The 13,657-nt window shown below is 39.6% G+C and overlaps 2 protein-coding genes across 2 annotated transcripts; both read right to left on the minus strand.

Moving 5' to 3' along the window:
- Positions 1-3,968: 3,968 nt before the first annotated feature.
- LOC115663856 (cytochrome P450 716B2-like) lies at positions 3,969-5,884 on the minus strand. Its single transcript, XM_030585825.2, has 2 exons — positions 4,761-5,884; positions 3,969-4,452 (listed from the first exon to the last, which is right to left on the minus strand). Exons 1-2 carry the CDS (start codon positions 4,965-4,967, stop codon positions 4,048-4,050), a joined length of 612 nt encoding a protein of 203 aa, XP_030441685.1. The 5' UTR covers positions 4,968-5,884; the 3' UTR covers positions 3,969-4,047.
- On the minus strand, positions 5,179-13,228 carry LOC130134668 (probable disease resistance protein At4g27220). Its single transcript, XM_056317036.1, has 5 exons — positions 11,037-13,228; positions 10,561-10,734; positions 7,293-10,446; positions 7,068-7,195; positions 5,179-5,195 (listed from the first exon to the last, which is right to left on the minus strand). Exons 1-3 carry the CDS (start codon positions 12,325-12,327, stop codon positions 7,319-7,321), a joined length of 4,593 nt encoding a protein of 1,530 aa, XP_056173011.1. The 5' UTR covers positions 12,328-13,228; the 3' UTR covers positions 5,179-5,195; positions 7,068-7,195; positions 7,293-7,318.
- Positions 13,229-13,657: the final 429 nt, after the last annotated feature.

Raw genomic sequence — 13,657 nt, forward strand, 5'->3', positions numbered from 1 at the left:
AAATTGATATTCGATAGACTAATTAAAATCGTTTTATCACAAAATATCTGAATTAGTAAATAATGAAAAGAAATTATTGATAAAAATACACAATAAGAACTATGCGTATGAATATTTATGGAGAGAGAGAAAAAAAAAGCTTAATTGATGTCGTCGACAGTTAACCGACAAGATAAATTTAATCCCCTTATTTGACCGGGAAAAAAAGAACAAATAGAGAGATAGATCTAGAGAGCGGAAATTAGTAAAGGGAAATTAAATTATACTATCGAAGAAAAGAGGAAAATTGTCGGGTTATCTAAGTAGGAGAACATACCGAGAATCTCAAATGGAGTTGCACACGTTTGCCTTTGAACCAATCACAGTTTCCACCCCTAAAATAATACTACTTGCATCGATATTTTGTGTGCCAAATAACATGGAAATGCCGAATTCAGTTCACTTATTACTAAGGTCAATCGCGGCCTATCGCATCATTTAGTATATCAATATAGTTACGCCATGATCAATTCTCGCACACATGAGAGAGCTCGGCCTAAAAGCTCGAACGAATAAGTAAAAGGAGATTACATAAATATAAGGCTCGTTGAAATCTCGTAAACTAATGACGTGGGATATTTTTATGGGAATTCATCTGACCATTTGCATTTCATCGACTCAAGATGCAGCATTATTCCTGACAAAGAACCATCGTGGAAAATTGCTGCTAAAAATTGCATCAACACTTGGGAGAACACCCATCGGGGGGGAACACTTCCCCCCTCCCGCCCAACAAGAGCATAATCGCGACAATCAATATCGATCTTTCCTCTCATAAGTCTCGAATCTTGGATCGTCATCACTTACATTCGCAGACACACGATGATCTTTCTTGATTCACCGGAAGTTGGTGATGGGGATGCGAGCCACTCTAGTTGGAGAAATGTCCTATATTTGAAGAAAATTATCCAAAAAATCCTAAATCAATTGCATTTTTACCAATTGAGTCTTAAACGTTTTTCAAGTTTTACCAATTGAATCCATCTTACCAATTTTGACCGGAAATCGCTGACGTAGACGGCAATCCTCATAGGTCAATCGGCCACAGTAGGAAAGTGAAGAAGATAAAGAGAAAGAAAAGAACAAATAAAAAATTCAAAAAATACTAAAAATTATCCACGTCAACGTCGATCGCACCAGCACGTAAAACGGCCAGTATCCACATCAGCGATTTCCGATCAAAATTGGCAAGATTGACTCAATTGGTAAAATTTGAAAAGGTTTATGAGTAAATTGATAAAATTGAAAGGTTTATGACTGAATTGGTAAAAGTGCAATAGGCTTATGACTTTTTGGATAATTTTCCCTATGCGACATTCTTGAAGGAAGAATCAAGAGCCTCCATGGCCATAACTTTGATACTTCCCCCTTCCCTTCCCCAATCCTAAGATATTGCAGGTTTGCCAAACCTGCAAATGTTCCTTCCACCAAAATGATGGAGTATTTGCTTGCGTTAGTTGGACAAATTTTAGGCTTAGTTGCACTTTCACAATAAGTTTAGGAATTCCGACACACTCTTCACTTCTCTTTCTTTATTTTTTTTATTTTTGGTTTTCTTGCTTGTGTTTTGCTGATGTGTTACTTTTTTGGAGCCATATCAATACCATTCAATTTTTATGAATAGATGTCCTTTGTACAAAATGTTTATGATTCGAATGCACTCCATACAAAATGTTTAGATTAAGCAGCGTTGTCAAATCACTTAGGTTGAAGTATGCCTTCGGTCAGACCATGCGAGAGAACATGCTTCTTAGTCTGTCGATGTACAAGTACTTATATAACCAATACCTTGTAATTTACTTAAAAGATTTGACCTTATTTTTTATAATCGAGAAAGTTTACTAACGACTGTGAAACATTTAGCTAATATAATCATTTATATGAAATAAATAATTATTTCACCGTGTCAGTAACTTTATACCAAAAAAATTTCTCAAATGTACCTTTTTTCAGAAAAGAAACCTATTGTCGACCCTCCTCTGCACCCGATGCCCTTCCTTTGAAGCAAAAAGTTATCTTTTATAGACTTAAGGGCCTATGTGTCCTTTCCCTGTGCAAGTTGAATTTGCCAAAAATGCGCTGATTTTCTACACTGTGATTCTCTTAGTTAACTTAATGAAAATTGACTACCAGCAAGCACGTTGGGTTGACCGGTTGAGTATCAAAATATCTACTTAAGCTTTTATGCTGTCATTCAATCTAATACTAGAGTATGACCCGTGCCATGCACGGGTATATTTAACTACATCAAAGTTCAATGTATTGACATGTCAAAAATCAGATAGAAATTGCCATTTCTTGAAGGACTCCGCATTATTTAGCTTAGTTAATTACTTTCTACATGTTAGATTTCAAATAAAAAAGTAAATAATATTCACTTCACAAAGAGAAAGTACAAAAATATTTTGCCAAAGTGGGTGGTCTTACTAATGATAAATTGTCACTCCATCTCAAGATTGATCGCCTTTTCGCTCTCCCGATGGTGATAATTAGTGGTGTTTCGAAAATTAACACAGGAAATGAGGCACTCAAGATAAATAGAGTTTCAGAGATAACATAGTTTTCTTCATTATAATTTATCAATCTCTAAGGCAAATGATTACTTAACATCTTATTTCATCTTATATTTATGTCTTGAGAATATTAAATACCGCACTTTAGAATATCTACTCAATTAAGTTAAAGAACAAAATTAGTTCTCTTATTTATTACCCGATCATACTGAAATTCCCTTAGCACTTTTATTGCTATTGTCTTTACCTATTCCATAGGACAACAGAGAAATTACATATATTGTGCTCAAAAAGATATAAATAATTATAACAAAAGCAAATGATTTCAACTTCACTATAACATGGATTCAATCAATAAATATGATTCTCCTTTTCATACGTTAATGCTCTGTCATCATTTTTTGTTGAAATATTATGGTTTGTTAGGTAAAAAGCAAGAAAGAAGAAAAAAAAACAAAAATTAGAATCAGATTCAACCCGACCCAAAGAAATTGGAAGAGCAATAGAAAAATTTAGGAGAGAGGCCACGTATTCCCTTTCCTGTTCAAACACCAGCTGTCTTAAGTAATATAGAAAGCATTGATAGTTTGTACTGACAACATGCATGTAGCATCATGGAAATTGAAAACTTACACCATTGGGCATTGGCAGAGTGCACTTGCTTATGTTATTCAGAGGAGCTTCTCAAATCACTGGCTTCTTTCTTGGGTAAATGGTAACGTTTATCCCACCAATGGGGATGCTTGATATAGCCAAGTCCTGAAAAGTTGGCACGGTGAAAGTCCTGGATAGCTAAGTAAAAAATTGTACTTCATTTCTGTTTCTTTGGCACAATCCGGAGCAGTAGTCCTAGAGTAGGTACTGGCATGAGTCCCTTATGTAATGATCATCTGAACATAACTCCCAAGAGTACAAAGTGACCAAATCATGGGTTGCAACAAGGGTTTCGATCCTCGCAAGTTCGTTTCCTGGGCATACGTGAGGCCCTCCTCCAAAAGCAATAAAGCTGTAGGGCGGTACTGACTTTTGGTTTTCAAATTTAGCAGGATCAAACTTTAATGGCTCTGGGAATATGCTCTCATCCATATGTGTCATGTTCGATGCCCAGAAGATCTAAATCACACAAAATACCAAATATATGTCAATAAACTGGTTTCACATACAGAGAGAATAAATAGCAGATAGTTCAAACATTTGAAGAGATAGGAAGAGTTATTTGCATCCTTACTTGTTGCAATAAGGGGGAAGGAACATGCTTCTGAGCTTTGTCATTAAAGTTGACATCAGGCTTTGGAAAATCTGACAAATTTATGTATTGATTTTTCTTACATTTGTCAAGCCACCCATTATCCATCAGCAAAATAGAGATCATTTATTATCCTTGCGCAGCTTAGGTCATACTTCAAGATTGAACTGAGTTTGAACAAATTCTTCTTCGTTTTGTTTTATTTGCCTTCCTTTGGGCTGCAGGAATCTCTTCGCGGATTCAACAAATCTAAAAAGATGCCGGAAATAGAGAACGTGTACCTTGAAGAACTGCTTCATAAACAGCAGGATTTTTAGACAGAAGACACAGCATAAAAGTTACAAGGACAGACGAGGTATCATGTCCAGCAACCATGACAAGCATGATATTGTGCAGAATTTCCTTGTCAGTCACAACTCGTTCGTTTTCTTCGTTGTGCTTACTTAACAAGCACGTGATCAAGTCTTGAGGAGGAGTTGCAGTGTGCTGCTCTAGTTTCACCTTCTTCTCTTGTACAAATTCCTTCAACAAATCTTGGACGCTGGAGCTTGCACAGAGGCTCCAATATAGCGCGTGAACGGCAGCTTTACTGGTATTGATCACATTCCCTCTATCATTTCTTGAAAGCATTGCAAGAATTTCTCTAGATCGGCTCTTTCCTCCATACAAAGAGAAGAGAGCATATGATGTTGAATGTAAAGGTTTTCCATCAGGGACAATGCCTATAGGAAGATCAAAACGTTAGTGTTATTTACTCTCTTTTCGTTTATCAAAGAGATTATGCGCACTCTCAGTATATGCATTCATTCTACTAGGGCAATACATGCGGAGGCCGTACAAGTGTGAACCAGTCATATGTGAGTATGAGTGCATACACAATGTGTATCTTAAAATTTAATATTTTTTAAATATATCTCAAACAGATCAAAGCATCAGAGAGAGAGTACAGAATTTCAACATACCGCAACTTTTTCCATGTCCTGCCAGTGCAACTCGATGTGCTTTCTTACTTCTTCATCTATTTTCCCCACATACTGCTTCAGGGATTCTGGTCTCAAGAACGACATGAGAGAGTCCCTCACGCGTTTGTGATCTTGGCCACTGAGTTCCATCAGATTGCGGTCCCTTAGAATCGCGCGGATGGATGATGGTTTCTTGTTGGCAAGCATGCTGCTGTCTCCGTAGAATACAAACTTGTTTGCTGCTTGTCCAAGAATGAACACCGTCGGTTTACCGAAGAGAGTGAGCTTCGAGATTGGTCCATACTTCCTCACTCTTTCTTAAGGCCATTTTTCTCCCGTGTTTGTCCTCATGGCTCGGAGCATGCCAATGCTTCGGCCAATTATGGGATTCCCAGTGATCCCGGAGGTAGCTTTCTTGATGATCCTCTTCTTCTCCTGCTAACGGAAAGAGAACTGGTAGAAGAAAGAGAAGAAGAGGGATCAAAATGTTCATTGTTGTGGGTGTGGGATGAGGGGAAAGCAAGAGAGTTATATTTAGCTCTATTTTTGTCAGTTTCTGAACTTGTATTTTAGGTGGTAGATTCTTTCAGGAACGAGGGATGAAGATTACCATGTAGAAAACGCATCAATTTTTATACAAATCCTATTAAATAATAAGATGCTGCCGATTTATACAGTGTCATTAGGTGCCTTACTGGAAATTGCGGTTGAGATAAAACAAATAGCATCAGATTCTGCCGATTTCAAAAACTGGAGTTGACCCGGATGTGTATTACTTTGTATTTGTTTCAGTCACCAAATTAATTCAACAGAAGAGTAACAAAATCTAGTTTCGAAAATTGTATTTGTATTTCTTAAAAAATTCCAGGAAAAAAAACCATCAAGGAAAAATCCAGCAAAATTGCATCATCCCCTATAATAAAACAAGAAAGAGGGCAAGAGAAGAAGAAGAATGCAAAGAAAATGAGATGGGACTGGAGGAGGGATTCTAGGAAAATGCAGTGAAAAATTGAAAATTATTCCAACTGAAGTCTTGATTAACCAGGAAGGAAAGGAAAGCTAATCCATAGGCTAATAAGTGAAGAAATCTTATTAGTGGCAAAAGCTGGAACAGTAGTTCCTATGCAGTTGGGATATTCCTAATGATGCAAAGTTCTCACTTTACTGCACCATAACTATAATTCCGTCCTTTCCTTACCAAAAAAAAAAAAACTATAATTCCGTCCTTTCCTTACCAAAAAAAAAAAAAACTATAATTCCGTCCTAGTGTCTGCTTCTTTACACCAAACGTGGCCTTATGTCATGTTTGGTTGGATTTGGACCTCTGATTGGTTGCATAGTTTTTGAGTCGACGGACTGGAATGGCATTCCAACAATCGGGGAAACTTATCTTGATCTAAGTATCACCTATATTACTAGAAATGCATTTAATATCTATTCTTCAATAAACTATACATATTCCACACACTTGCACTGTCTAACAGCAGATTCGGTTGTGTAACTCTCCCAGGAAGAAGGGAAGGTTGGTACTTCAATTTCCTACTCATAATGGGCTTGGCATTGATGAAGTTGAGGCGTATGAGTTCGAAGTGATGAACTTTGATTGGGCTGGGATGGAAGGTGGATGAAAGCAAAAAGAAAGTTACAGTGAGGATCCATGGTTGAAGATCTCGCCTCATTTGAAGGAAAAATTTTTAGATGAACATGGATCATGTGAGCATGATGCGGATGCAGGCAATAATTGCTCCATTTGAAGTTGAAGTTGGGGGCAACAACCATCTATGGAGAAGTTTGAAGTCAGCCTCGGCAAATAATGTTTCAGGTATTGGCAGAGTACTGAGCATCACCTTTAACATAGCCGCAGCCAGCATTAAATAATAACCCTTGGACAGAAACTAAAGACAGCACATTACCAAAGGTAATAAGCATCGCCCCAAACTTCCAACAGAAAGCAATGGCATGTAGTGATTCTTAAGGAGTTCAAAACCTTGATATTAGTCAACTTTACAGTAAGGTAAATCAACAAGGGCTACTGAGTATGTAATTCTCCACATGTAAGCAATGAGATCGTGATCCGAGCTGTTCAATCAAGTAGGAGACACCTCAAGAAACATGTGCTAAACTTTTTTAATGATTTGTCCGCACTATTAAATGAACAAAAGCAAATACAAAGTGCATTGTGGAAAATGAAAAGCTTTTTAAAGGCGAAATGATTGTTCGAGTCGGGTGTAAAAGAAAAATGGTATTGCTGAAAAATACATAGCAGAGACTGTGATAACCGATATGAATGGCAGAAAACAGAAGTACCTCGGACATCAGGAAGAAGTCAAGCAGAATGAGACCACCACAATGAGGACGAAAGAATCCAACATATGCAGAGCTCCATCGTATTTGTTCCAAGAGAAGACTCAACTTCAGTATAATATGCATGAAACCTGGCCACAGAGTTCGAAGTAACTAATTAGTATTACTATTGGAAAAGGAAAGTGGGGCAAAAAGAAAAGACAAAGATGGACCGTCATAACGACTTACGAGTTATGCTGGAATTAATTGAAGAATTAAAAATAGACAAAGGGTCGAAGCAGAGACTTGACATGAGGAGGACCCCACTCCAGCGACTCCCAACTTGCCTCATCATCTACACTAATCTCCCTAAGAGAAGGGAAGCTGTTATTTAGTATGGGCAGATGCAGAGCAATCCTCTTCAGCTTCGGACAATCCCATAATCTAATATATTGGATGGAATCACAATTTATCGTCCCATCATATATGCTCTCCAATTCTGGTAGTGTAAGTAGATTCAAGAAGTTTAACTTTGGCAAGGAGGAACAGGTGGTACTGATGTTTAGACGGCTTACTTCATCTCCTAGTTGTCGCCGTCGTCCTTCATGGCCTATTATCTCCTCCATCCTTCTGCAGTCATGGACTAGAATGCCTTGGATATTAGGGAGGTGGAGTAGCAATTCATGAGTAAGAAGCTTCCTCACATTGGGGCATCGCTCTATCCAAAGAGATGTAAGAAGAGAAAGGGCACCGGGTGGCATGGTTTGGGGAGCCCTTCCTATTATCACCTCCATTTTCTCACAATGCTGTACCGTAACCTCTTTCAGGTTAGGAAGGTGAGGGAGCAACTCAGATTCCACCACGCTCTTCATGTTGGCACAGTGCTCTATCACAATCTTTTCTAGGTTGGGGAAGGCAGGGAGTGGCGTTGCAAATATTGCTCCTGCTGCAGTTATCCCTCGTAATTCCTCACAGTTTTTTATCACAATCCGTCGTAGATGTGGAAGGGTGACTTTAGAACGATTCCCAAAGAGATACTTCAGTTTTGGACATCTCTCGACAGTAAGCGTCTTCAGACTACGGAATAGAAGAGGGTAGTCATGATTGTCAATTACTTCATCTACTCCTCCACAGAGCGTCTGTAAGTTTTCCCATTCTTCCATTATTAGCACCTGGAGGCTTTCAAGCGGGCCGATGCTGGACAAATTTGTCATACCTCCACATTTTCTCCCCACCAATCTCTGCACGTCTTGCGCAATCAAAATAGAATCCTCATTGCATTCCCCTCCTGCCCTGACAATAGCATAATCGCAACAATCAATGTCAATATTTCTCTCCGAAGTCCCAAATCTTGGATCATCATATACACTCGCAGACCACAATGATTTTTCTTGATTCACCACAAGCTGGTAATAGTGATGAGGGCCACTCTGCTGGAGAAATCTCATGTATTTGTTGAAATCAACGACGTTCTGGAAAGAAGAATCAAGAGTCTCCAATGCCCATAAATTTGTCACGTCATCTCCTTTCACTTCCCCTATCTTTAGATATTGCAAGTTTGCCAAACCTGCCAATGTTCCTTCCACTAATCTTTCTATACCTGATTTAAATAAGTCGAGGTATCTCAAGTTCACCAACATTTCCAAGCCCTCCACTGCTTTCAAATATCTACATCCATGGACATCCAACTTCCTCAATGAACTCAGCTTTCCTAAATAAGGAATATGACACAATTCCCGACACTCCCTCAACAACAATGCCCTCAAGTTTACCAAATCCGAGATGGAATTGGGAAGCTCTCTGATCCCACATCCACTCAGGTTTAGAACCTTCAACCCCTCCAATCGCTTGAAGAAAGACTCAGGGATCAGCACAACCCCCCATAAGCTACCATTTAATAGCAAAGTTGCCAGTTTAGGACAATTTGGTGACATATTGGATGGAATAACCCTGATGTAATTCTCCATGAAAGAAACTTTCTCTACACCATCCATCCAGCATTCCTCACTCAGAATCCTTGTCAAACCCTTGCCCGCTTTAACCATGGAAGTCGCACTCATGACATGCAAAGCCATATCTCTGATCAAATCATGCATCTTGACCATACCCTGATCATTTTCCAACAAGCAAACATTTTCAAGTTTGTTCAGTATGGTAAGACCTCTATCATAACATTTCTCCCTCTTATCCAATCCTCCAATCAATCCTTCATCAATAAAAAATTCTATCAGCTCAAACTTATGAATTAGCCGGTCTTCTGGATAAAGTGCACAGCATAAGAAACATCGTTGGACTTCATCATTACTCAGGCGACTATAACTTAATTTTAAATTTGCTAAGACCTTCTTTTCCATATCCATTTGCCCCATGTTAGATTCTTTCAATCTCTCTAATATATCCTTCCATTCAAACAGATCACTTACTCCTCTCATGGTTCTTGCCATCGTGACGATTCCGAGTGGTAGACCAGCACATTCTTCTACGATTAACTTCATAACTGCTTTAATTTCCACACTAAGAGCTCCAGGTCCAAGTTCCTTCAAAAATAAGCATTGTGCCTCATTAGGAGACAAAGGTTCGATTTTTATCTTCTCCTGACAATGCATCTGGCGGCATACTTCAAAGGACCGAGTTGTTAACACCAGCTTAAGTCCATCAGCTTCAACAGGGATACCCACCTCATCAAGATCAAATTGTTCCCATACATCATCGAGGATAAGTATAGACTTCCCTCTTTTACTTAATTGATCAAACAACATTGCCGCCCGTTTCATCGCATCCTCTTCTTTTAGATCACCTAAGTTTAGCGCCTTCCAAATGTCACCTTGCAACTTATGTATGTTGAGATCTTGCGACACAGCAATCCACAATATATTAAAATGGTTTGCATTTTTTAGGAGCCTATTATGTATGTGCACCATAATGGTTGTTTTCCCGACACCCCCCATACCGTAGATGCCTAATCGTGATATGTGATTCTCTTTTAGGCACTGCAAGATCTTCTTAGTATTTGTCTGAAATGCCCTTCCTGCCTCCAACTTTCGTTCTAATAATATGTTGACTTTGGCATCTCCCACCTCAAATAGTCCTTCTGGAAATTTGCTTTTTATGATAAGGTCTTCTGCTTCTTTCATCAACATATCCACCTGTTGTTGTGGTGGCAAATTTTCTGCGCTTGCTGGTTCAAGACTTTGGAAATTTTTCCTCAGCTTTTCCATGTTCGTCAACCAATTCACAACTTCTATTCTCTGCTTCTTCAGAGATAGAGATGCAGCGAACTCTAACTCATTCTTTATGTCAGCTTCTCTATTGTAGAGTCGTTCTACCTTTCTTTTCAAAGCTCCATTATTTTCAAAGTTGCCTGTGTTTGGATGACTCGTGATTGGAACGCCTCTGTATATAGCTAATTGTGAATCAAGAATTCTGCGTGTTAGATCCTAATGTAAGTATTCATCCTTCTCCCTGATTAAGTAACATCAGGATACATAAGGATCAGTCTAGATGAATAAACATGTACCTTGCGATGAAGATGGACTACTCGCATGTATGTCCAGTGGAGCTTGCGGGAAACATGTAATCGAGAACTGGTTATTCTGTGATGATGATGACACACTTGGGTGATGCTCCGTGTTCATTGTCTCAAGATTATGAGGTTGATCTGGAAAACATTGACGTGGAGGGTGCCTGGAAGCTGGTTGCAAAAGTAAAGCAGGATAAAATCATAATTAACAATCCTGATCAATCAACCATTGAATTTTCAAAAGAAGCCACGAGTGCAAGTAGAGTCAAAATGTAGACTTAATCCCACAAAACATCTACACTGAAACTAACATTTACATCTGTTTGATATTCTCATGTAACATATCATCAGTAAAAAATGAGAGAAAGTGCACATATGAAACATTCAAGGATACGCCTGTAATTGGGAAAACGTGGGATATGTTAAATAAGGAGACAGTCAGTAGAAAAGAGAAGGATCACTTCAAGGCATACCTTGTGATGATAATGGGCCTTCTGTGTCAGTTCCACCCTCTGGAACTTGGGAATCCAAGTCCAGATTCTCAAAAGTGTGAGGGTCAGTGGAAGGCTGTGATGCACTTGGCGGAGACATGTCCATTGAAGCTTGTGTGGGAAAGGAACTAGTCTCATTTCCACATTCTTCATCACATATAAGAAGTGTCTGTCGACTAGAATGCTGGACGGCATTGGTTACACTTGTAGCATTGGACAGGGGAACTGCTTCGGCAATAGGGATTTGATTGCAGTCTGGCAAACAATTTGAAGTGCCTACATGAAGGGATTGATCATTTTGTGATGACAACGGACCCATTCGATTCTGCAGGTCACTCGTTTGCATTTCCTCAGAATAACAAGATGGAATGGAAAACTGTGGCTGATAGGGCATATCAAGAAGATAAGACAGCCACTCTGCTGAATATATTGGCAGACATGAAGCATTATCACCTCTCCATTGTTCGTCAAAGCCGGAATGTGTTTGATTGGGATGCTGGGGAGTGCCAATTGTACTTATGTCACTGAGACGGGCACCAGGCACAGCAACACCAAGTCTAGTTGACTGATGCAACCCATTTGTCACACTGTTATTAAGGGATCGATGATTTTGCAATGGTGATGACCCTCTACTATTCTGTCGTTCATACCTCGTCTCGAGATCAATAGACTGATCAAAAAGCTCTGGTAGTTGACTTGGATCAAGAAAAATTGAAGCCGGCGGATCGGTTGAAGGTTGCAGGAGAGATGAAGTTTTTTCGGTTCCATGTTCATCATCCGAGCGTTGAATTGACCCATTGGGTTGTGGGGGCATTTCTGGATCACCCACAGGCATGTCAGCGAGACACAAGGGCTCTTGAGAGTGACGATCTACCGAAGCCGCACCAGCAACACTTCCATTCTGCCAATGGCAAGATGGTTGCTGTGGGACGTTTTGATTCGAGTTCTGCATGTCGTGGGGACTCGAAGCATGGTCACTACCAAGGACAACAATTTGGCCCATACCGTCACTTCCTCGTCCCATTACCTCAATAGATGCGCCTCCCCTGTGGGTTGCGTCCACCACACTTTTACCTTTCATCGCATTCAAAGCTTGTGATCTTACATGATCATCAACTCTCTCGCATGGTTTAATACCGTAGCCCGGAACCCCAGCGAGGTGTGCCTTGATCCTCGTAGCACTTCCACTAAAATCCTTGCCACAAAACTTACACTTCCACTTGTCCGCCACAACCTCCACATACCTCCGAAATCGATCAACGTCTCTAGGCATTACTTATTCTGAGCTACAAAAGAGGAGACAATTTAGAGCAGACTAGAGAAGAACGAAGTCAGACAAGATCTACATGTATAAAAAAAGGCCATACTAAACCCTTTTCCAATCACCCAGTAAAGCTGAACCACCCGAGGATCCCTCAGAGTACGTAAATAGCAGACATAGAAAAGAACCGACAATATTTGAAATTCCAAAGTAGCAAAGATAGATGAAAAGTAAGGATCAAAGCTGCTCTAGCTTCTGACCAAAAAAAGGAAAGAATCTGTTCTGGCAATCTGAACCGCGGAAAGGTATTAGCATCAGGAATTCAAGAAGGTTGCCAGTTTAAGTTTTCAAGGGTTTAGGGATTCGTCAGGCTCGAAAAAGGTCAAGGTCGGGCATTATATGAAATGGAAAAACAGAGTCAACGGCAGCCAGGAGGAGCAAATTTCTTACATGCGCTGCAAGGAAAGTACGTTTTGCGGGCGTTATCGGACCGGACCACATCGAAGAGCTAGCCGCAGGAAAGATTACACGTGGTAAGTGACACTGGAAACCATAAAAAGAAAATAAAAACCAAATCCCGTAAATGCAAATCTTGCATTTAGATACAGTTTGGCTTTTTCATTTTGTGCTATTGAATCCTTCAACTTTTTAAATCAGGCAATTAATTTCTTTAGCTCTTTTTTCGGGTTCGTAAGCGGGCATCTTCATTCCTCAACAAAAAAGTTTTGGATGGACTAAGCCTAATTACAAGCCGAAAACTTTCCACCAACGCCCCACAAACACAACAGAACAAACATTCAGGGCCCAATACAAAAGTAATGTCCCTAAAGCCCAGAGAAGAAACAACAGAAAACACCCAAGCTCTCGAAACAATCTGAAATATTGTACACGGAGCTTTATCTGCGATTCTGCATCATTCAAAGACGCTTTGTTTCCTGCAATAGCTTTGAATGCGGATTCTCACACCAAAGACCGCCATTTTAACAACACTAGTAGACTGAGGAACAACATGACTACGAAAAGCTTCATTCCTATCAACCCAAATATGGTAGATGGCACCATTCCAGATGAGTTTCAATATGATTTTAGTCAAAGACCTCCCTCTAGCAGCTCCAAGATCCCATTCTATCCCAGTCTTTAACAATCCAACAAACTCCAAGCAAACCCCATTAGAGATCTCCATCCTTCGAGAAGGGACCCTCAGAAAACAAAGGTTTCCTAGACTCAGCAAGAAGAGCATAAGACACATATGTCATCAGTGGAGCAAGCCAAGCTATACAGCTAAATTGAGGCGAATTTGGATTAAACCAGATGACTTGATGTCAAGAGATATTCTGTTTTT

Source organism: Syzygium oleosum, unplaced genomic scaffold (assembly GCF_021117445.2).
Source record: "Syzygium oleosum isolate NSW1041296 unplaced genomic scaffold, Sole_v2.1 Sole_v2.13, whole genome shotgun sequence".
In the NCBI taxonomy this organism is placed as follows: Eukaryota; Viridiplantae; Streptophyta; class Magnoliopsida; order Myrtales; family Myrtaceae; genus Syzygium; species Syzygium oleosum.